The 20,194-nt window shown below is 41.7% G+C and overlaps 1 protein-coding gene across 4 annotated transcripts; it reads left to right on the top strand.

Moving 5' to 3' along the window:
- The first annotated feature begins 1,130 nt into the window (after positions 1-1,130).
- LOC4344213 (uncharacterized) lies at positions 1,131-9,361 on the top strand. Of its 4 annotated transcripts, none has more exons than XR_010742830.1 (17): positions 1,131-1,326; positions 2,043-2,155; positions 2,923-3,011; positions 3,099-3,236; positions 3,312-3,439; positions 3,533-3,808; positions 4,019-4,149; positions 6,850-6,971; positions 7,218-7,277; positions 7,398-7,469; positions 7,541-7,606; positions 7,698-7,817; positions 7,901-8,028; positions 8,100-8,367; positions 8,728-8,858; positions 8,989-9,024; positions 9,113-9,361. XR_010742830.1 is itself a non-coding variant. In XM_015792206.2 (17 exons), exons 3-17 carry the CDS (start codon positions 2,933-2,935, stop codon positions 9,195-9,197), a joined length of 1,845 nt encoding a protein of 614 aa, XP_015647692.1. In that variant the 5' UTR covers positions 1,131-1,326; positions 2,043-2,155; positions 2,923-2,932; the 3' UTR covers positions 9,198-9,361. The 4 variants fall into 4 exon arrangements, 3 of the variants coding, with proteins under 3 accessions (XP_015647692.1, XP_015647691.1, XP_066168884.1); XM_015792206.2 differs by having other exon boundaries at positions 8,100-8,372; XM_015792205.3 differs by lacking the exon at positions 2,043-2,155 and having other exon boundaries at positions 8,100-8,372.
- The last annotated feature ends 10,833 nt before the right edge of the window (positions 9,362-20,194 follow it).

The raw sequence follows: 20,194 nt of genomic DNA, 5'->3' as shown, positions 1-20,194 counted from the left end.
GATCAAAGCGCCGGGGTCTCCGCAAATGAGTTAAGGCTGTATGGTGACCGGCGTCGATGGGACAAGCGGGGCAGAAGGCCGCGAGGGCTACGAGGCAGGGGCGCAGCCGTGCAGGTCGTCGTCGGCGGCGGCGGCAATGGGAGAGCGACGCAAATTTGGGGGCAATTAGTTGCTACGAGAGAAGAGGAAACCAATGGGTATGGGTTTTCTTGAAAAGTTACGGCGAAGAGGCGGGCGTTTTTTCAGAAAAAAATCCCTCATCTTGATTTTTAGGCAATTAGTTGCTACGAGCGAAGAGGAAACCGATGGGTATGGGTTTTCTTGAAAAGTTACAGTGAAGAGGCGGGCGTTTTTTCAGAAAAAAAATCCCTCATCTTGATTTTTTTTCAGAGAAGGGTATTTTTTACCCGGCCTCTACATCCAACCGGATATATACGGCCATTGAAATAGGGAACTTAGCCCCGTAAACAACCCAATCTAAAATTCGCTCAGTAGGAGATTTGAACTCAGGACCTTAGGATACTACTTAGGTCACTGTAACCACTAGGCTATATGCCCTTTCGTAGTCGTTAGATTGATATCGGAAGACTGTGGTTGCGTGAGTGCATGGATCAGGCTGAGGTTGTGTTTAGTTGGGGAAGAGGAAATTTTTAGGTGTCACATCAGACGTTTGACCGGATGTCGGAAGGGGTTTTCGAACACGAATGAAAAAACTAATTTCAGAACTCGCCTGGAAACCGCGAGACGAATCTTTTGAGCCTACTTAAGTCGTCATTAGCACATGTGGGTTACTGTAGCACTTATGGCTAATCATGGCCTGATTAGGCTCAAAAGATTCGTCTCGCGATTTATAGCTAAACTGTGTAATTGGTTTTTTTTGTCCACATTTAATGCTTCATGCATGTGTCCAAAGATTCGATGTGATAGGTGAAGGAGAAAATTTTTGGAAACTAAACTGGCCCTGAGTGCGCCTGATATGTAATATGTGTAACTTGTGGATGGAGGGAGTAATAGTAGAGACAGTGATAAAGCAGAGAAGAGATAGGACGGAGCGAGTATATTAGGAAATATCCCATCTAGTAAATACTTGCTAGTTTCTTATATTTCGGGGGAGAGAAAAAAAAATCTCCGTTTTCTCCCTCCAAGGCTCCAACAAGGCCACAACTCGCGTTTCTCGCACGCACGCAGAGGAGGAGCAATCGCCGGCGGAGGAGAAGCAGGAGCAGTCGGCGGCGGAGGCGTACAGCGGGGGAGCAGTAGGCAGCGGATGCGCACAGCGGGGGATGCGACGGACGGCCAGGCGAAGCAGGCGGCGTCGCACGGAAGGTACGTCTCCAAGCCCTAGAAATTCTTCCACCTCCTCCATCCGTTTTCCCCACCTTTGGTCGACAGCTCGCCCCTCCTCCCAGATCTTCCGATGTTCCTCTCTCCTTTTTGTGTCAATCGTGTGAAAATCTCTCGGTGTGAGCCCGATCGTTCCAGTGGGTGCGGCGTTCCAATGGATTTTGTTTATTTTCTTTGTTCCCGTGGCTCTAGCATTCTTGCTATGTTCTGAAACTCTGTATTGCAACTTAATCGAAAAATGCAATTGCGTACCTATGTGCCAAAATATTAGTACTTCCGAACTGTCATCCAAGGTCCGGAATTAAGGGGTGACTGCAACCGATGTTTTAAATCACAGACATAATAAACTTGTACAGAGTAGTGTGTTTCATTCCAATAGCTTTTTCGGTTTGTTTTCTTTTTCATGTGGCTATAGCTTTCTTGCTAAGTTCTGAAATTATGCATGCATCTTCCCTTCTATAACATAGTAAATGAACTTAATTAGGAAGAACCAACTATTTAGCAATGAACCATTAAATGACGTGTCATTCTGTTGTTCGTTGTTAATTTACTTGCCTGTAATTGTAAAATAGAATTTCCTGGTTAGTACAGTCATCAAAATTTAGCTATGCATATGGAGCAATATAGAGGGCAATTATCAGAGAAATCTTTTTTTTTTTGTATATTATAGACTAGTAATTCTGTGCTCTCTTCAACAGATTCACCCCTATCCTTGGATCTGGAATCTGGATGTTCCACTAGTGGCACCTTCCCATGTCCTCGCTGTCATGCGCCTTTTGAGATCAACATAGCTGCCAGCTGGCAAACCTAGGTTTTTCACTACTCGTTTATGATATGGTCTAAGTTATAAGTTCTTAGATTGAGGTTGCAATTCTGCTTCTGGTGTGCTAATATATCGGTTGATTCTTTCTCCTGTGCTTTTTTCTCTGTGGTTAATTTCATCTATATTTCTTCGGTGCCCTGGATTGTCATCTCGAAAGAAAAAAAATGCATATGGGGGATGAAAAGCACAAATTTGATGACTTATAGGAATGCCATCCAGGGATGGTCTACACGAATGTACAAATGTATTTGTTTTATCTTTTATCTTTGTGTTAGAACTTAGCTAGTGGTTCCTTGGAATTGTACCTCTATTGACTATTGACTGGTGCGCGTAGTGACTTCCATATCTCTCAGACAGTGTCTTGTTATGACGACAATCGAAGTTGTTGTTGTTTTTTTGTTTCGTCACCTTGTACCTTCAATTTCATCAATGTTTTGGCGTTTTTGGATATTTGTTGTAGCTTCAGTGTTAGTCAAGTTCATAGGTTCTTTTTGTCTAAGTTAAGTGGCTAACTTTACTTCATTTTTGTTCTTGCCTAGTTACCTTTGGACTTCTCCATAATGATGTTCTTCTTTTCATATATACGCATGCAGCCGTGTGTAGTCAGCTTTATTTATAACTATCTCCAAAAGAGTCCTTCTAAACACATCAAGGAATAAGTTTCACCAATTTGCTGAATTGCTTTTGCAATGCTTTTACAACCATAATGACTACCAATGTTGACTCACTATTACAATTTTATTCTCTGTGGTCAGGGTTGGAAAGATGACAGATAATCTAATAGGTGATTGCTCAACAAGCTCAAAGAAAAGGAAGAAAGCTTGCAAAAGTAGAGGAGAGACAAGTGAGTAATTGGTTTGAATTTCTTAACATACTTGCACATCTTTGTCATAACAATCACAATAATATTGTGCAATGCTTCCTTATCTAGGAAAATTGCATGAAGATAACATTTTTGAAGAGGAGTTTGGCAGCTTGAAGAACTCTGGTCAAGGAGCATGGAGTGAACTGAGTAAAGTAGTAGCGTCAAACTTATCTGAAAGTGTTGTCTCGCTGGCTTCATTCGATGGTGATTATGCACGTTGGCTTTTAAAGTTTGTATCAAGCCATCACTCTTAATGATGGAAATCATGATTTTTTGCAGGGGATATTATGCATTCTGCATGCACAGGCGTAGTTATCAAAACTGATTTATTTGGCACAAGTTACCTGACTTCAGCTAGCCTGATTAGATCTTTTGATGATGAAAGCAAGATCATGCCATTTGTGTCTGTAAGTTCTTCTATTTTATCTCATCTCTATCACTTGCATATGTTGCGATATAACTATTAATTTGTAAACCTTTTTCTTGATTTATTATTACAGATTGAAGTACACCTTCCAAAAAAACAAGTTGCCCATGGGTGGTTATACAAGTATGACTTGCAATACAATATTGCTGTTATTGAAACCAAGTTCTTCCCTGGTCTCCGAGCAATAAATCTTGAGCATCAGCTGCAATTTGAGTCTCACAGTAAGGTAGTTGCTGTGGGGCGCTGCTTCAAGTCAGGCAAATTAATGGCCACCAGTGGGGTGCTGACTGACGATCCAAGCGGAGTTTATCGGAAAGAACTCATGATCTCCACGTGTGAAATCACCATGGTGCCCTGCTGATCTCTCTTTACTTTCATGTGTTGCGGAAATGAATAATTATGGCATATTGGCGTGGTATCAGTGGTTAAATATATCATTATATGCACTTAACTTTATCTTTTGGGCCTTAAAGTTGCATTTTTCTCGTATATAATTATTTTCTAGTATCGCTTTATTTTGTGGTAGGCTTATAGCAGTCTTTATATATATTTTTTCTAGGCTGGGGTTGGAGGGCCTCTTATTGATTTGGATGGGAACTTTGTTGGCATGAACTTTTATGCGAAGAAAAGGACACCATTCCTGCCAAGGAGTACTATTACCGAATGCATGGCTAATTTCAAGACATACCGGTAAGTTTTTACTGTCAGCTATATGGTTTCTCGTTTCGCTAGCCTCTACTTTCCTATACATCGCTATTTTATACTTAGACATTTGGTATGCAGCGCACATGGAATACTTTTTTGTAAAAGAAAAGTTAAATTAGGACTGCACTTAGTGTTAACTTTTAAAATGGTCAGACTGAACTATAAGCCTCATGTTTTAAATGTTGGCACAGCCACACAGAGTACATTTATAAATTTTAAAATGGCCATACTGATCTATAAGCCTCATGTTTTAAACGTTGGCACAGTCATACAGAGTACATTTATAAACAACTGGCTGAGCCCGTACTGTCAGAGTCTCATTAATTCTGTAAAAAAAAGGACATGCATGTTCCTGAGAGGTAAATCATAATGATTAAATGCTGACTTTCCTATAAGTTGACTTTGTTATAAGTTCCCTATAAATCATATAGAGCCTTTGTTACACAAGAAAAGCTAGTAAAATTCTATAAGACTATAAGTTGACTTTTCTGTGAAGAATGCACCCAGTTATTGGGCTACTTAGAAAAATGAGTACAAGTACTAGCAAAGTGGTTAGTCCCAGAATAGCTTTTGGTTCGATATTTTGTGCTAGATGGAAACAGAGCAGTTAGTTTATCCAAAAGATCTTCTGGATGATCATAGATCCTTTGTGCTAACAGTGAACTAGTAGTTCAAGGCAGAAATTCTATGCAACCGAACACCGATCAGTAAACATCTATACTCCTTTAGAAAGACTCCAATGGTGGTGGCGGTGAATATGCCACCCCACCTACTCCAATTATAGTTTTTACACATTACCCCTTGAACTTCTTAATATATTACATAACAAGTAGATCTAAATGGATAGCCATATATAAAATTAAATTGAGGTGAATACTCCTTGTAGTGAAAAGGTGGGTAACATATTGTTGAAAAAAATGCTTTTATTTATTTTAGGCAATATTATGATATCTTTTCCTTTTATCCGTAGCAAAGCACGGGCATTTAGCTAGTATGAAATGAAGTAAAGAGCAGTAGCTCAGAGCCTCAAAGGATCATGGATATATCTCTGGTCAAACTTTTGAAACTCAAGTGTCAATAATTTTTAAGTATTTAGGTGGATATAGTTAAAAATCATATGCACAGATCCGTGTCAAAAAGTACTTTTATTTTACAGATGAGTTTTGTTAATGTAATCTTAGAGATAAATCAGGTTAAGGTCAGTTAAAGATTGAGTTAAATCAGGATCAAGTTAGATTGAGTTTGTTAGAGAATTAAGGCTATATAAGGAGATGTAATCGAACTGTGATGGCAACGAAGAAAATAATAAATCTCCAATCTCCTTTGTCTGCCGTTCTCCTATTCTCTTTCTTCTATATAGAACCACCACCGAGCCTCACCAACCACGACAGCGGAGGCCGCAGCCTCCGTCCTTCCACCCATATAACCTTCGGCCGTTGCTTGGCCATGACATACTATTACAAATTTATTGGATATTAAAATATATTACAATTACAATAGAAATTAGTGGTCAAGTTATATTTTGATAAGACTACAGTTGTCCAAATTCCAATTCAACACGTATTTGTGATAAATATAGATAAGGCACATCATTTTTTTGAGTGGCAAAAACACTTTTGATCTACCCAAATATCCGAGCTCACTGGCTGTTATGTTTGTTAATTTATATGCATCAGAGAGCATCCTTGACAACAATTTGGTTGCTTCTCACATCTCTAGCTAAATAAGTACCATTTCCATCTAGACCACCTGTACTGTCAAGCATGTATTACAGTTGCCTTGTACTAGATTTGGACTACTGTGACCATGTTGAAGCAAATAATAATCAAGGTTTCCTTGCAGGTTTAATATTATATTTTCTCAAATTTGTCTGTTTCTATGAGATAGTTAATACTCACATTTTTTTTTTGTATTGCTCCTATTGTTTGCATAGCTCTTTCACATTCATGCATAAGGTCTCTCGCCTTGGATGGCTAGCTAGTCGTCGCGGGGTGTTCTAGTCGTGTACCACATTTATTTATTTATTTATTTATTTTGGGGAGGGGGGGGTGGTGTTATGGGAGGGTCCTTTGGATCCTTCCGTTGTCTATATATTTCATTTGTAATGAGCGCAGTTCTCCTGTGTTTTCGAGAAAATAAGCATTCATGCATAGATCTTGGAGAAAACATTTTGGTCCAATTTGACTGTTATTTGCTGGTCACTGGTTATTGTTTGTGGTGCCTGGTAAAAGATATTGAGGCCAAAACAAAAAGATATGCCTAATTTGAATAATGGATTCAGAGGGAAGAGAAACATAGGCACATAGCGCTCAACTGCTCTTGCAGAGGCTATATGTCCATGGCTGCGTGCTTTCAGGGATGTCAGGGATCCTCACCACTTTATTTTTTTCTTGAAATGTTACTCCAATATGCAGTTTTCCAAAAAGTAAACCTCAGGTTGCATAAGTGGGGAGACTAACCCACAACCTACCCTGCACAGGATTGTTAGCTCTTTTAACCATGCTAACTGTATTATCTGTTATCATACGGTGGTTGATAAATCTTTTACCCTTAGTTATGAATCTTTGAATGACATCACTGACCATATCATTCGCTACAAAAGGAATATAGAATGCCAATTGTCCTTATCCATTCCACCTTTTCTTTGGTAACTACTCTTGATGAATTTACTGTGTTATACTGCAGGGGTGAGCTTAAGAAACTTGATAGCACAACTGGAAGGAGCACAAATGAGATACAAGAATCTCCTGCAACCTCCAAGTCCTATTTGGAAGGCTTGGAAGGATGTTCGGACTCTTTTGAGTTACGTAAGTGTGCAAAAACTCCTAAAGACTACTAAACTGTGATGTCGCCTGTCAAGCAGATCATTATCATTTATTTTAAACTATTCATCATTTGTAGGTTTGTCAGCATTTGTGCAAGATTGATTTTATGCTTTTACCTGTCTGTACTAACATACATGGATGTTCTGCATGAAAATCTAGTATTGTGTCCTTTACCCAAGGATTTCAGTTTGTCCAATCTGCTCATTCCTCTCATCTTTTCCATTTTAGGTAACTCCAGTAGGAAACCTGAGAATGAGCAGGAGTCGTCTTCTTCTAGTGATTCAGAAGGTGAATCAGGCTAGGTCACTAATATGACATATCATGCAAAAGTTGTCATCATGTTTCAACACTAATTATTGATCATTACTAACACATGGTCATTAATCGCCTACACCTTTTTTTCTCTAGAAAACCCAATTGAGAATGATCCATTTTTTATGGAGACGGCCTCCCCTTTCTTGCCAGTTGCTGATGGTGATGGTGAGTCATTGTTTCTAATTTTGCTGTCATTGTTAACACATGATGATTAATCATTTCAGTTTGTTTACCAGAATTTGGGAAATTTTTAATCAAGGAACTAACGTCCCAAGGTTATCCTTTGCCAGCTGTCCTTGACGGTGAGTTTGTTGTTGATTACTCCCTTGTATTGCACATTTTGACAGTTGTATTACAGCACTCTCATATGTGGTACTACTTTTTTTTAACCAGGAGGCATGCGTTTGGTTAATACTTTTGAAAATGAATTTGCTGATGATATCTGGAGTAAACTCACCAAAAAAGTTGCTTCAAACATGTCTCGTGTTGTTGTCTCTCTTGCTTCATTCAATGGTAATCGCATTGTTATAATCTCATTGCATTTTCATTTCTTTTTTATATCATATCACTAACTATGATTCATTATGATCTTGTAGGCGAAGAACGGATTTTTGCTTGCACAGGAATATTTATAGGCTGCGATGAATCCAACACAAGGATTCTGACTTCAGCAAGTTTGGTTAGGATTTCTGATGATGAAAACAGGATTAATGATAACTTGAAGGTTGGTATTGTATTGTCCTCCTTGAGCTTATTCATTTGAGATACCGGTAAATCCTCACATTACTTCTGCAGATTGTTGTACACCTTCCAAACAAACAACAAACTGTAGGGACATTGCAACATTATCATCTGCATTACAATGTTGCTATTGTCAGCATCAAAGGTTTTCGTTGTCTTCGTACGGAAGAATTTCATGATCCAGGGCTAATTGAGCGTAAGGAGGTATTATCTGTAGGACGCGTCTTCAAGTCAGCCAAATTAATGGCCACAAGTGGGATATTGACTGACAAACCAAGCAAACTTGACTGCAAAGAACTTAAGGTCTCCACTTGTAGAATCAGTAAGGTACACTGAATCTCCAAATTGAAGTTTTGTTTTTTTCCTTGTAAAAGAAAGGCTTTAATTTTCTTAGTGAAACAATTTGTTGCATTACAACATGAACAATTCAATATAACACTACCAAACATTGCCATGCCTTACCAAACCTAGCCAAAGGGGTGTCTAACAAGATGGCCACACCTTAGGCAAGGTTTGGGAAATAAATGAGTGCATGACACATGTTCCCTAGGAAATGAAACAACCAACTATCTTACAGTGTGACAAAGATTTGTAAAGTGTGAAATGCCCCTGCTTCTGCGGAACTTCTTGTGTAAGGCATTTAAAATATCTTTTCATACGTGCTACTTTGTTTTTGTGCTAGGCTGGGATTGGAGGGCCCCTGATTGATTGTCATGGTAATTTCGTTGGTATGAACTTCTACGGTAGGAAAGAGACTCCGTATTTACCAAGGGATACAATTCTGAAATTATTGAGCTATTTTGATGGAGAAGGGTATGTCTTATATGTAGACCTATGTGATCACTTGGTCTTTTACAATTGTGACTTGTGTGATCATTTGTCTTTTATAAAGCTATAAGTTAATTATTTCCGGATGCTGAACTGTTTTGTGTCTTTGTTGTAGGGACATCTCTCCTGAGATTATGGACAACCAAAACAGGTATGTGTGTTTTTTAATTATGAAGCGGTTCAATGATATTTACTCACTTTGTTTCACGGAAGTAATTCAGCGACTTGTTCAACAACAGATGGCCTGTGCCCAAGTTACGTTGGCATTATCCTTCCTTCTCCAGCCATCGCAAGATAGAGCCGCGCAGATATATAAAATATTAGTAATTTATATCCATGCCTATTTAGTCTTGAACCTGTTGCATTGGTTGCTATCTACTATCTTGAACTCCTGTGTTGTGCAAGGGCAGACCTGACAAAGCACTTTTGAAATGCCGTAACACTGGATTACTTGAAACTTTATGAAATTATGCTTGTACCTACAGCTATATACTCCCTCCGTACAATTATAAGTGCAGTTGTGGTATTCCGTATCCAATGTTTAACCGTCCATCTTATTTAATTTTTTTTAAAAAGTCACGTATAAAGTATTATTCATGTTTTATCACCTAATAACAATAAAAATACAAATCATAAGAAAATTTCAAATAAAACGGATGGTCAAATGTTGAACGCGGAAAACTACAACTGCCCCTTACTCCCTCTGTTCTAAAAAAAAAAAGGCAAACCTTAGAGGGATGTGACCCCTCCTAGTATAGTACAACGAATCTGGGGACAGAATCAAGGGTCACATCCTCTAAGGTTTGCCATTTTCTTTTTAGACGGAGGGAGTATGGGATGGAGTGTTATACAACCATTAAACTTTGGGTTGTAGTTTTTTTTTAATCTCATTCAATTTTGAATTCCCAAGTTGAAAATAATGGGCCCACTTGGCGCTGGTCGTGCGGCTCGAGGAGCTGTTGTTGTTGAACGGTTGGACGCGGCGAAGTCGGTGCCGTTGGGGGTTGTGCTGAGGCCGACGGTAGAGGCTATCGCCCGTCGAGGACGGCCACGGCGGTGGTGTTGTGTTACCGAACGTGCGTGCGTGTTGGTGTACATATAGCGTAGGCCGTTACGTTCATGGTCTCAGACCTTTGGACGAGCGTCGGGCCAGCAGAATACGTAGTACGTGTGATAGGAATTTCTTTTGAACCTTTTTAATTTTTCTATACCTAATAATAATAAAAACAAATACGTAAGGATTCCGGGTGTTTTTTTTTGTCCGTCGTCCCACACGAGTCGCTAAATCCGTTTTAATCCGCTTAATAGTTGGGTCGGATCTTTTTCAATCCACTCGAAAACCGAGGTTTATATACTACTCCCTCTATTTTAAATTGATCATCGTATTACATGGGTGTATTAAGACCAAGAAAATATAATAACTCTCTCGTACTACATTTATTTTGGTAACAAACTCAATGCATGCACATTCCCCACTATTTTTTACCTAATAGTAAATCAAAACACTTTACTTCCATGCACAAATAATGACAAATATGATGATCATTTTTCAATTTGGAATGGAGAGAATATATTTTTGTTCCATGTAATGCCTACTTGGTTAAGGGCGAAAGTTTTCACCCCGGCGACCAGGGTTCGATTCCAACGTTCCTCTCATTTTTGCACCTGTGTCTATTACTTGCACTGTGTCTATGGGCCTCTTCTGGAATAAGTCTACTTTCCCTCCCTCCTGTCAAATCATATTTGCGCGCAAATTTTTTCTCTCACCACTAGCACGGACCATGCACATTCCATTGCTGAAAAATCAAATGTATTGCACCTCTTTCTTCAATAGATTTTTATTGACTCTGAAATCTTATAATGAACCATTTTTAATTCAAAAATTAAAGATAATTATATTATATACATAAAAATCAGTATAAATATATGCTTACCGATATATAGGATGTAATACGTATTCAAGTATACAAAATTAATGCCCCTTTCTTTCCGTGAAAGAAACAAAAGGTTACTGCGCATGCAAAGGACCACAAGCATTTTGTATGGTGTTAATCTATACCTAATAATAAAAAAGTATGTAAGGATTCCGGTGAAAATTTCCATCCGTCCTCACCTAAATTTTTTCATCCGCAACATCCTGAGTCCAACACACAAAAATCATCTTGTTTCCGGGTCAAATAGCACACAAAAAATTAAACAAGTTCGTGTTGCACTAGAATAACTTACATATACAGCTTACAAAAATTGATTACAAAACTTCCTCGAATTAGACCCCAAATACAATATGCAAAATGGCAAACGAAGAAAAAAAAAACCCAAAATCGAACAAAAATCCAGCCACCTGATCTCGCCGGAGACACGAGTGACATGAGTTTGCCGTCGCCGCCTCCCAAGGCTAGATTCGAAGAGGAGAGGGTGCGGAGTGGCCGCCGCCGGTGGCTCGGTTGAGCAGTGCCACGACCACCTGCCGGCTGCCACCACCTCCCAAGGCTAGATACGGTGAGCCTCAGGCCGGATCTGGCGAGGAGCGAGGCGGCGGCGACACCCCAACAAGGAGAAAGGGGCTGAAAATGGAGGCAGGGGGAGTAGCGGAGAGGGAGTGACTCCGTTGGTGGGGTGAGAGGGAAGGGGAGAGGCGGAGAGAGAGCAACGATGCCAGTAGGGGGAGGGGAGGGGGAGCAGCCTTAGCTCGCCGAAATGGAAAGAGGAGATCTAGTGGATCAAAAGCACTCAACCAATTTTGGGAGATCAAGAAATATTTGACTGGAATTGATGGGGAGGATCGGTTAGAAGTTAAAGACGGCAGTTGGCTGTGCAAGCTGGCCTACAGCTCCGCTTGTGGCTAGGCCAAAGAGGCAAGCCGAGCGGATGGAGCTAGCGGACAGGGCTGAGGCTGAAAAGAAATGAATGGGGCTTTCAGCCTAAAACCAAGGAGTATTCAACTAAAAAAACAAACAAGGAGTATAATGTATAGCAATCCCAAAACATTTTTACTCGTTGCAACGCACATGTATTTTTTCTAGTAATTTTAAAAATAAACCCATCCAAGATTTATTTTCAAGATATAAACCTTTTGGCCTGGCGTGGCAAAACAATATTGTCACCCCGGCGTGATAGCGTTATTTGGCCACGCCGGAGTCACTGGCGTGTATTATCACACCCACTGCAGGTGGCGTGCCAGTATTTTGTCACGCTAGGCGGGCTGGCGTGGCTAAAAGGTTCAGATTTTAAAAATAAATTTTGAAATGGTTTAGTTTTAAAATTAAAAATTAAAAAGGTTCAAAAAAAAATAATTTGTGTGATCGTGGAGATATTCCCGTATGCAGGGCAGGTCCTGGTGTTCCGTGTGCGCATTGAACCACTCACCTGTCTGTAATGTATATGCGTTTTAATTACCCCTGAAAACCACCGTCAGGAAAGGCCACCATTTCGATCCATTGGCGTGTGTGGTTTGGGGACCAAGTGGGATGGGTTAGACCTATCTTAGTTTTTTGGATGGAAAGATTCCAGTTATCTGTTTAGTTTATGGTATGGGATGGTTATAGTTTTTTGTTTGGTAGAAGGGACTGAGGTGGGATGGGATGGACAGCTTTGCACGGATGTTAGTGCCGTCTGGCTCCCAATAGCTGGGGCGCAGTGAGCGGCGAGCATGGAGGCGGAGGAGCTCGTCGGTGCGAGTGGAGGAGGGGCGGAGGCGGGTCGCGGATGAGCGGCGGCGGTCACGGAGGCGAGGCGGCTCCTGGATTTGAGAGGAGCAGTGGTTGAGCTGCAGCGGTCGGTCGCGGGGTGGCGCCTGGCACAGACGAGCGGCAATGGGTGCGGACGAGGTGGCGGCGGGGAGGACTATCACCGGGCAGCGCTATGGTGGCACCCCACGTCTCAACAAGAAAAAAGTCCATTGCTAGAGGTTAGGGTTAGCCGGCTAGGGACACACGCTGCTCTCGTTTCGACTCCTATTCGCTCCGCGCCTCCACCTCCCCGCCTCTCCCTCTGAGGGGACACCCAATTTAGGCTTGGTGCCCCGAAAATCCACTCGTGATCGTCCAGGATTTCGATCACGCATAGATTGATATACAGAATAGCTTTCGATTACTTACACAAATTTATTTATACAGGCTAATTATACAACTGTTAAAGGTTGAAAAGATCCAAACTAAAATATCCTTATTTGAAAATACAAGAAAAATCCAAACTTCTAAATTACTAAACTACAACTAATAAACTCCAAAGAACTCCACAGGCAATAGCTCGAGTGTAGACTAGCCTAGAAGAAAAACTCGTCGTTGCCGTAGACTTCGCTATCCTCTGGTCTTCCGGTTAGCACGATCCTCTATATGTTAAATTATTCAAGAATGAGTACTTATATACTCAGCAAGACATATTATAAATAATTAGTGAAGAGATATGAATAAATAAAACAATGATAAAGTAAAGGAGTAATAAGGGGGTAATTATAATCTGGTTAAACCACCCAAAACTTTCCAAACTCCCTACACCAACTTCATCATCCATCAACGTTCATAATCATAATATTCACCATCTCAATTCATAAATGCCCATTTTAACCGGATTCCTAAGTTTGTAAAGATGTTTGAATAATAAACCACATAAAATGATCTCAAATGTATCTTTCAATAATATCATGTAATCATGCTTAAAAGCATTTAACATCTACCCACGAGATGTTAAAAGACTAAGGTATTATGCATCAAATTAAATATGAAGATTATAATAAGTTTTCTATATGATCAAAATTTTAGTTATGTCTTGCCTTGCGCCTTAAGATTTTCCCGCGGCTTCAGCGTAGCCATCTGGGTCCACGTCAGCTCCTTGGATGCTGATAAAACTTGTTGTACAGTCTAACGTATGAATACGAAAAGATAGCAAATAAAGCCTATAAGCAAATTGCTATAAAGAAACGATAAAACCAAGGAATAAATAAAATTAGAGCGATGCGAGAGGAAAAAGGAATGGGTTTAAAATAAACTTTTTAATTTAAAAAAAATAAAAGAGAGGTGATGGTTTCTATAGGCTAAAAGTTGAATAAAATCGAAGGAAGGATAATTTGGATAGGTGGGGTTTATTTGGTGGATTTGGTTTCTAGTCGGTGCTAGAGTAGGGCAGCACGACGGCTAGATATTTGGAGTTGGTTAGCCGATGCTAAGGCATAATGGCTAATTATCTAGGTTGGTTAGCCGGTGCTAAGATTGGGTAGCATGTCGGCTAAATATCGGCTCGTCTAGTCGATGCTACAGTCAAGCATCACAACGACTAGTGAGTTGGGAGATTTATGTGGAGCGGAACAATGTTACTCTACAGTCGTGAGTGACAGTAGAGCGGCTAGGGTCGCACATAGCTCAAGGACTAGTGTGCGGCGTATTGTGGAGGTCGAGGGAGTAGTGAGGCTCCGACCACTGTACGCGTTGAGGCGTGGGGTGCGAAGAGCAACACTTCGACCTGAGGAATAGGTCATGTCGGGTTTCACAACCTTCAGTTCGACGTCGGGGTCGTCAGACCATACGAGCGTCCCCATAGAAGGCATAAAGTTCCACGGCGGCTATTTAGTGGCTAAAGGATGGTATATGAATGGTTTAGAAATCAAAGGAAATTGAATTCAAAAAGGGGTTTTAAATAGATTAAAGAAATAAAATTTAAAATGGTATTTTAGAATAAAGAAAAGGGCATTTAAAGAAATTAAAGCTGAAATTTTTACATTTTGGTCCTTTTTGAAAACTTATTTTACAAATGGACCCCTAGAAAAACTTAAACCAGAAATGATCTTTTTTGGGGCGCCAGAGTGGCTGGCGCCGTCCCCCAACATGGCGGCGCCAGTCACACTGGCGCCATGCTCGTGCCACCGTGGCACTAGGGCCTACGTGGCCGTGCTGACTGGGAGGAGGGGGGGCGCTAGCCACACTGGCGCCGCTCCACACACCGCGGCGCCAGCATGGCTGGCGCACCCCTTCAGTGTGGGCTGCCCCCTTTAACCTGCGTGGGCCCCACCATCTTCTTCTCCCCACCCTCATTCGCACCCATCTCCAGCCCGAGCAGAGCAGCAGCAGCTCTCCCCCTCTCTCTCCCCCTCACCTCTCCACCTCAAATCCACTCCATTTGAACTCGTTTTTCGCGGGATTTTTTGTGAAAATCGAAGAGAAAGGTAGACTCCTCCATTCCCCCCTCTTTTTTTTCGTTTTTATTGGTTGAATTTGTAGATCGGAGGGTAACCCTAGAACCCCTTTTTTGCCCAAATTTGTGATTTTATCATTTGTTCTTGGGATTAGCTTGTTGTAGTGCTACATGTTTGCAATGTACTCATTGGTGTCACGAATTTTTGAACCATATATGTGGTATGTTAATTTTTGGATGGTTTGGTTGGATGGATGCATGAAAAATTAGGGTTGAGGCATGAAAGTAAATTTAATTTGATGGACTTGATGCTATAGCCTATAGGTTAAACTTTTAACCATTAACTATAAGAAGGGGAGACAAGTTTGGTTGCATTATAGAAATTGATTATAGTTATTAGAACTAGGTTGGGTTGTATGACGGAGTATTTGTAATATTTCGATGTGTAATGCACTAGTAAACTTGTTGATATTTGTACGTGGATTAAATATTTTTTGTGGAGTACTAGCTTTGGGACAATTTAAGTTATGCATTGGTTATAATATGTCTGTTTGGACTACGTTTAGGAAGGAAGATTTAATTTTTATTGCAAAGTTATATTTGATTTTTTGTGTAGATGGATAGACTTGTTCGTGTTTACTACGGTGGTAGAGTGGTGGAACCCTACGTTGGTGCACATGTTGAGTTTGAGGATATGTCATTGAAGACCATTTTGTTTCCCACCCACCCAACTCTAGATGAACTAAGGTCACGAGTGAAAGAAGTTCTTGGATGGACCGAGGATAATGTGGAGATTCGTTTTTATGGGAGATACGATGTTGGTCAAGGGCATAAGTATATATTAAATGTCATAGGTCAGTTGGAATGGGAGGTTTACTTTGATTTGGAAAAAGAGTCTCAGTTCAGATCTCTAGAGGTGTTTGCATCAAAGTTGGTACGTACCGTAGAAAATTTGGATCTAAACAAATCTCCTTCTTATCATTACGTTGAGAAGAATTTTGTGACATATTCTTCTCGTCATGGAGGGGGTGCAAGTAAGACTGAGTTGGTACGAGAAGACTTAGAGGGGGAAGGAGAGAAGAAGAGACCTTTATTTGGAAATGATTTAGGGGAGGCAGGACCATCAAAGATACATTGCGGTAGTGATGATATGGACGTAGCGAGGGAGATGAAAAGGGAGTTAGTACAAGAGGGGCTTGATCTAAGTGAACATTTATCGGAGAGTGTACATTGGTCATCGTACGAAGGCAACCCTGAATACCCGACGCAAGTAGCAGGCCAATATGTGAATCCAGATGATTACTTTGTTGTCGAATTGAGTGGTGGTCACGATTCTGTCTCAGTAGAAGTCAATAGAGAGGAGGTTGACGAGGAAGCAAGTGTTGAGCAATATGATGTTGAATTTGCTGAAGACTCTGATGATGACCGTCCATTCCCTCCACTAACTAACAATGACAAGTTAGCATTAGAGGAATGTCGTGCGTTTGAGAAGGTGTTTGGGAGGAAGCCAGACATTCCTGAGTTTAGGGACCTAACACATGCCCATGGTGCAATACTAGATGGCGGCATCAACCTAGATCAGTTGCCAGAACAATTCCAGGTGGATGGTCTCAGAAAGGGTTTAGAGTTCCCATCCATGGTCGTATTGAAGCTATGGCTCCAGGAGTACGCCATCGTGCACCATCGTCCATACCGTGTTGTCAATTCTGCCGCAAATAGGAGGTACACTGTTAAATATGAAAACCCACAGTGCAAATGGAAGGTCCATGCAACTAAGAGGTCTAGTGGCACATGGAGGATATCACAGGTTGGTAAGGCACATAGTTGTGCTACTGCCGAAGGTTCAGGGAGCCATCGGCAGCTGACATCTAAGTTCATAGCAAATAGGTTATGCAATGCCATAAAATTGCAACCTACACTCTCAGCTTCTGCGTTAGCTTTGTATATATTTGAGGTTTTCTAGTATAGGGTGAAGTATGACAAGGCTTGGAGGGCACGAGAGGAGGCTATGAAGCTCATTTACGGAGAATGGGGTGAAGCGTACGTCCGTTTGCCCACTTTGCTACAAGCCATTAAGCAGAGAAATCCCAGTATGGTCTACCACATCGATACTCATCCTGATAGGGTTGTCAACGTTGATGGAGTGACCAAGAAAAATTTTATGCGTGCATTCTGGTGCTTTGGTCCTTCCATTGAGGCTTTTAAGCATTGCAGGCCAGTACTAGCTATAGATGCAACCTTCCTAACTGGGAAATACGGTGGTGCCTTGATGACTGCATTATCAGCTGATGCGGAGGACCAACTTGTACCTTTAGCTTTTGCCTTGGTGGAGAAAGAGAATTCACGAGACTGGTGCTGGTTTATCAATCTTGTCCGACGGGTTGTGGTTGGGCTGCACAGGGAGGTTTGTATTATCTCAGATCGACTTGCTGGTATAATGAATGCCATGAAGACTCCTGTTCCAGGATTGCCACCGGTTCATCACCGATGGTGCATGAGGCACTTCAGTGCTAATTTCCACAAGGCCGGTGCGGACAAGCATCAGACAGAAGAGCTCCTAAGGATATGTCAGATTGACGAGAAGTGGATATTTGAGAGGGATGTTGAGACACTAAGATAGCGTATTCCCGAAGGTCCTCGTAAATGGCTTGAAGATGAGTTGTTGGATAAAGATAAGTTGTCTCGTGCATACGATAGAAATGGCCGCCGGTGGGGTTACATGGCAACCAACATGGCCGAACAGTTCAATAGCGTGCTAGTTGGTGTTCATAAGCTTCCAGTGACGGCCATAGTATCATTTACCTTCATGAAGTGCAATGATTACTTTGTGAACAGACATGATGAAGCAGTGAAGCGAGTCTAGTCAGGGGAGCGTTGGTCCGCCAAGGTTGCTAGTAAGATGATGGTGCAAAAAAGCAAGGCGAACAAACACACTTCAAGGTGTTTCGATAAGCAAAAAAGGACATATGAGGTCACAGAGAGGGGTGGTATAACGCGTGGTGGTGTTAGATTCGGTGCAAGAGCCTTCAAAGTTGAAGGTGAGGGGAACTCATGTTCTTGCCAAAGGCCATTGCTCTACCATATGCCTTGCTCACATCTCATCCACGTTTATCTGATTCATGCAATTGATGAGGAATCTCCCAACCGAATGCCGTATCAGTTCTCTTCAAGAGCCGTTGTGAACACATGGGCAAGTCGCTTTGAGCCATACCTCGACCCCACACAATGGCCACCGTACGATGGTGAAGAATTTGTTGCTGACCTGAATATGAAGATTAAAACAAGAGGGAAGAGGAGATTGAAGCGATTTAAGAACGAAATGGACTCGGGTCTTGGTGGTTCTAGAAGGAAACCGCCTTCAGGTGTTCAACTTGATGCTGCACCGGTGCAAAGTAGATGCTCGTTATGTCACCAGGAGGGTCACAAGAAACCTAAGTGTCCTAAGCGTCCAAAAAAGAAGAAGTCCAAAAAAATAGAAGTGTTAAGGAGGTAAATCTTTTGTTTTCCTACTTAAGTCAATGCATGTTTTATTCTTGTCTATTTAATGTCTATTTATTTATTTTGGATTCTCGCATTCATTTTCTTTTAAGTTATGTCATGTTGGTAACTAACGGTGAATTTATTACTTTTTCATGTAGGATGGCCGAGGAGAGACAACCGCCGACTTACCTAGCCTTGGAGGAGTACTACGAGGCCCGTCATCGCGGGGCTGCGATCGAGGCGGGGAGGGTATGAATCGGCATCGATTCACTTGTACCTAAGTATCGGTAGCGTGTGTTTGACATTATATTAACTAATTGATTTACAATTGCTAATGCAGGTACTTCAACCGCTCTGAGTTAGAGCTCATGCCCCCCAGTGTTTGACGATAGGTACATCCCGGACCTAAGGGCGGCCGGGTTGCTCGGGGTGGCCTTGGTCGTGAGCAGAGGAATGCTAGTGTTCAACGCTCCTGCGTTGACAGCACTTGTGGACAGATGGAGGCCTGAGACACGCAGCTTCCACCTCCCCAGTGGTGAGATGACCATCACTCTTCAGGATGTGGCTATGATCTTAGCCCTCCCATTACGGGGGCATGCGGTGACGGGCAGGACAGAGAATCCTGGATGGCGTGCACAAGTGGAGCAGCTGTTTGGCATTCCACTCAACATTGAGCAGGGGCAAGGGGGCAAGAAGAAGCAGAATGGAATACCCCTGTGTTAGCTGAGCCAGAACTTCTCACATCTTGACGACGATGCTGAGCCATGGCGTGTTGAGTGCTATGCCCGTGCATACATCTTGCACTTGTTGGGAGGGGTTCTGTTTCCAGATGCTGGGGGTGACATTGCTTCTGTCGCCAACCTTGGTGATCTGGGCCGTTTCAGTTGGGGCTCAACAGTGTTGGCGTGGACATATAGACAGCTCTGTGAGGTCTGTTGTCGTCATGAGTGGTTGTGTGCTATTGATTCAGATGTGGATGTGGCTAAGACTACCGGTTGGTAGGCCTAAGTGGAGGCAAAGCTTCACTCCTTGGCCCTACAATGAGCCAGACATGGAGAAGACAGTGGCCTACCTGTTTGAGAGTACTGCCACTGCATATGCTCACCGGGATGTTGTATACAAGTATTATGTCAATGAGATGGACTGCTTACAGCCTCAACATGTAAGTATTTCCAATATCACTTCTAGTTCGACATTTACTTCTATAATTGAGATACTAACCTACGACATCTCTTCAACTTTTGTAGATTGAGTGGTTACCATACCACACCAATGAGGCTTCAAGTCTGACCCTGAACTCGCTGTGCAATTGAGACTCCGACTACTTCATGTACCAGTGCCCATTGATTTGTTTCTGGGCAGTTGAGTACCACCTTCCACACCGTGTCATGCGACAGTTCGGGAAGAAACAAGATTGGCCGGTTGAGGACATCTCAACTAGAGTTGAATTACACAAGTAATATTTCTTATATCTGTTTGCTTTAATGGTCAATGTTCAATTTTGAACCATTTGACCCTTGTCAATGCTCACTTTGCTTTCATCACCTTCCACTTGTCAAGGTACGACAGGGTGAGAACAAAGAAGGTGAAGGACTGGGGGCTAGAGCATAACAGATACATTGATGAATGGAGGACAGCGGGAAGGAACGACAGGTACATCGAGACAATACACCAAAATCATCTTTTCTTAGAGTACCTTCGTTGGTTGCATAGGA

The sequence above is a fragment of the Oryza sativa genome, chromosome 7, assembly GCF_034140825.1.
Source record: "Oryza sativa Japonica Group chromosome 7, ASM3414082v1".
Taxonomy (NCBI): Eukaryota; Viridiplantae; Streptophyta; class Magnoliopsida; order Poales; family Poaceae; genus Oryza; species Oryza sativa.
Note: the sequence above shows the minus strand (reverse complement) of the source record. Positions and strands in the feature narration are given on the sequence as shown.

What these genes read in the sequence shown, in the direction of transcription:
- LOC4344213 (XM_066312787.1), top strand. Translation starts at nt 2,933, where the DNA reads ATGACAGATAATCTAATAGGTGATTGCTCAACAAGCTCAAAGAAAAGG. An exon ending in AGATCATGCCATTTGTGTCT is followed by an intron (nt 3,440 to 3,532) that starts GTAAGTTCTTCT and finishes TTATTATTACAG; the next exon opens with ATTGAAGTACACCTTCCAAA. An exon ending in CCACTTGTAGAATCAGTAAG is followed by an intron (nt 8,373 to 8,727) that starts GTACACTGAATC and finishes TTTTTGTGCTAG; the next exon opens with GCTGGGATTGGAGGGCCCCT.